The sequence below is a fragment of the Carex rostrata genome, chromosome 16 (assembly GCF_964058835.1).
Source record: "Carex rostrata chromosome 16, lpCarRost1.2, whole genome shotgun sequence".
Classification (NCBI taxonomy): domain Eukaryota; kingdom Viridiplantae; phylum Streptophyta; class Magnoliopsida; order Poales; family Cyperaceae; genus Carex; species Carex rostrata.
This window is the reverse complement of record NC_135933.1, coordinates 7,055,400-7,058,619: the sequence shown is the minus strand read 5'-3', so window position 1 is coordinate 7,058,619 and position 3,220 is coordinate 7,055,400. Positions and strand designations below refer to the sequence as shown.

The following is a 3,220-nucleotide window of genomic DNA, read 5'->3' as shown; positions in this document are numbered from 1 at the left end:
TTTACGGAAAATTTGGGAGTTCCTTATTAAATAATAAATATTACAGCTTACATTTATATACTGTTACAAGCACGCACATGTAGGCCATTCCGTTGTAAGCTATTGTTACACTATAAAAGGTAATTACATATCATAATAATATCACGCATTTATTTCTTTAGCCGAGTTGCAAACTGCAATAGATGATACATTATCTGAGATAGCGAACTTCAAATTTAGTGGTGCCCGTTTCCACCTCCACTACCGGATCCAGATCCATATCCAGACCCATTTCCGCTGCCACCACCTCCACCTCCACCTCCGCCACCACCACCACCGCCGCCGCCACCACTACCATATGCACCACCATGAGCACCACCTTCACCATATCCCGACCCAGAGCCATAACCGGATCCATGCCCAGATCCATTACCATGGCCAACCCCTCCGCCACTGCCACCACCACCACCTCCACCACTTCCGTAACCACCACCCTGAGCACCTCCCACGCCACTGCCATATCCGGATCCAGATCCATGCCCTGACCCATACCCAGATCCTACTCCAGCACCACCACCTTCACCACCTCCGCCGCCACCACCACCACCCCTGCCATATGCACCACCAGTTCCTGTACCGGCACCCTCACCGTATCCGGACCCAGAGCCAGAGCCATAACCAGATCCACCATTGTAACCACCGCCTCCACCTTCACCACTGCCGCCACCTCCACCACCTCCTGATCCAATACCATATCCTGTGAGGGATCTGGCAGCAAAGGCTAGGTGGCTAATGCTGAGGAGCAAAAGGAAAGCAAGTGCTAGTGTCTTAGTGCTACTAGCCATGATGACTATCAGGCTATGTGAGTGAGAGAAGAAGAGAAGATTTGATGAGATGGTCGTAGCAGAGGGGTGTATTTATAGGGGGGGTTTGCATGGCTAATGGTACAAATGATAATGAAACGGTGAACGTAGTTTTGATTGCCGGGTTCTTACGTGTTACTTTTCTGTGGCGATTTGTGTTGCTATATATTATGTTAGTATGCATTAAATTTTGGTTTGGCTGCAGAGTGAACTGTCAATGGTTGTAGTACACAGTATATTTGGGTCACCCTTAATTAGTGTTTGGTAAATGCCCTGGGGCTCAACTCAGACCGGTCTGTTCGTGCCTGTGTCCGGATCGGACCGTGCCTGTGCCACGTGCACGGGTACACGGGCACGGGTATTAAATGGGCCGCATCCGGTTTTTAAAAAAAACCCGTGCATACCCGGACCCCGTACCTGTTAACCCGTACCCGTGACGCCCGTGACCGTGAACCCGTGCGCCCGTGCCCGTGACCGTGTACCCATACCCATTTTTTTCAAATTTCAATTTTTTTTGAAAATTCCCTCCAAACCAATTCATTTTCACATAAAAAATAATATTTTAAACTAATTATATTAGACATGCATAAATTTATTTTATATAAAGTGACTAAAATATATAATTTAAATGACAATTTTATTTGCAATTTAATAGATATATGATAATTTCATATATTTTAATGAAATTACTTTGAAAACGTCATCTTGACAAGAATATTAATTTTTATTCGATCCATCTCATAAATTAATTTGATATATATATATATATATATAGAGTACGGCTAACGCGCTTCCTCTAGCATATGGGCCGAAATGCTTCCGGTGAAAAGTTGAAATTTCAAAATCCAAAAAGTCGATCTGAACCGTTCATCTTCTTCTCCATATTAATATCTGCTTGGAGACCAAATTTTACATTTTTCTGAAATTTTTTACTATTTATTAAGCCAGTTTGAAAATCGCTGATCCAACGGTGGCTTACCAAACAGTAAAAATCAGAAGCTACCGTTGGATCAGCGATTTTCAAAATGGCTTAATAAATAGTAAAAAATTTCAGAAAAATGTAAAATTTGGTCTCCAAGCAGATATTAATATGGAGAAGAAGATGAATGGTTCAGATCGACTTTTTGGATTTTGAAATTTCAACTTTCCACCGGAAGCATTTCGGCCCATATGCTAGAGGAAGCGCGTTAGCTGTACTCTATATATATATATATATATTTTATTTTTAAATACTAAAAGCAATAAATTTTTTTTTAATTGCATGAGTACATTGCTTTGTTTTTTATTTGTTTATAATTTACATATGTTTCAATGAAATTGGATTTATAATTTATTTATATTTCAATAAAAAAAGAAATTTTTTATTTATATTTGATTATAACAAAAATTATTGAGTTCAAATATACAACCTTGTCAAATGAATTTTAATTGGTATAAATTTGGATTTACAATTTATTGGTTTTCAAAGAAAAAAAAAACAAAAAAAAACAAAAAAAACAAAAAAAATAGGGAAAAAAAAACCAGACTGCCCAGCCCCCATACTAGGACCTTCCTGTCCCCGAACCTGTGACGGGCACGAGTATTAAATGGGCAGGGCAGGATTTTTGAAAAAAAAACCCGTGATGCCCGACCCGTTGTACCCGTGACGCCCGTGCCCGTGACAGGGTTTTGCCCGGACTGCCCGGCCCGGCCCGTTTACCAAACACTACCCTTAATTAGACTATAATGATAATGCCGCAAGAGAACCAAGCTCATAGTATTCATGTGTGAAATGGTAGACTTGGAGTTGGAGCCTAGCTACAGGAGTTGTGGTTGGTTTTTGACTAGGGGTACAAACGGATCGGATACGGATCGGATAGTGGTAAAACCATATGTGTATTTGTTTTTATTTTCCGGATACGGATCCGGATTAGATATTAGACAGATACGAATACGGATACAAATATCCGTTTTTTATAATAGTGAATAACATAATTTTTTTCATAATATATACTAAACTATATAATATATATCTACTATTCGGATACGGATAGTTAAAATTCAAAATCATATCCGTATCCGTATCCGCACGGATATTCAAATAGCGGATATCTGTATTAAATTTTCGGATACGGAGTCGGATACAATCGGATAATATCCAACCCGTTTGCACCCCTATTTTTGACATATTTTGCTGGATGGAGAGATGTCGTTGGCAAGCCTTTTCCTTTATTTGCCTTTTTAATTTTTTGGCGCGAAATATTCGACGGTATTTGCTTTAATAATGGATTCTGTCCATACTCGATTGATGGAAGTTTATAATGCCAGCTTTCTTCTTTTCAATTTTTTGAATAAATAATTCTATACTATTCTAGCTTAGATTTTTTAGCCGAACTTTT

At 39.3% G+C, this 3,220-nt stretch overlaps 1 protein-coding gene across 2 annotated transcripts; it reads right to left on the bottom strand.

The window, feature by feature from the left end:
• On the bottom strand, nt 1-889 carry LOC144567665 (uncharacterized). Of its 2 annotated transcripts, XM_078317831.1 has the most exons (2): nt 299-889; nt 1-235 (listed from the first exon to the last, which is right to left on the bottom strand). In XM_078317831.1, the coding sequence occupies exons 1-2, from the start codon at nt 822-824 to the stop codon at nt 216-218; spliced, it is 546 nt and encodes a 181-aa protein (XP_078173957.1). In that variant the 5' UTR covers nt 825-889; the 3' UTR covers nt 1-215. The 2 variants fall into 2 exon arrangements, with proteins under 2 accessions (XP_078173957.1, XP_078173956.1); XM_078317830.1 differs by having other exon boundaries at nt 1-889.
• Between the last annotated feature and the right edge of the window lie 2,331 nt (nt 890-3,220).

Coding starts and splice junctions, on each gene's coding strand:
- LOC144567665 (XM_078317830.1), bottom strand. CDS start 824: ATGGCTAGTAGCACTAAGACACTAGCACTTGCTTTCCTTTTGCTCCTC.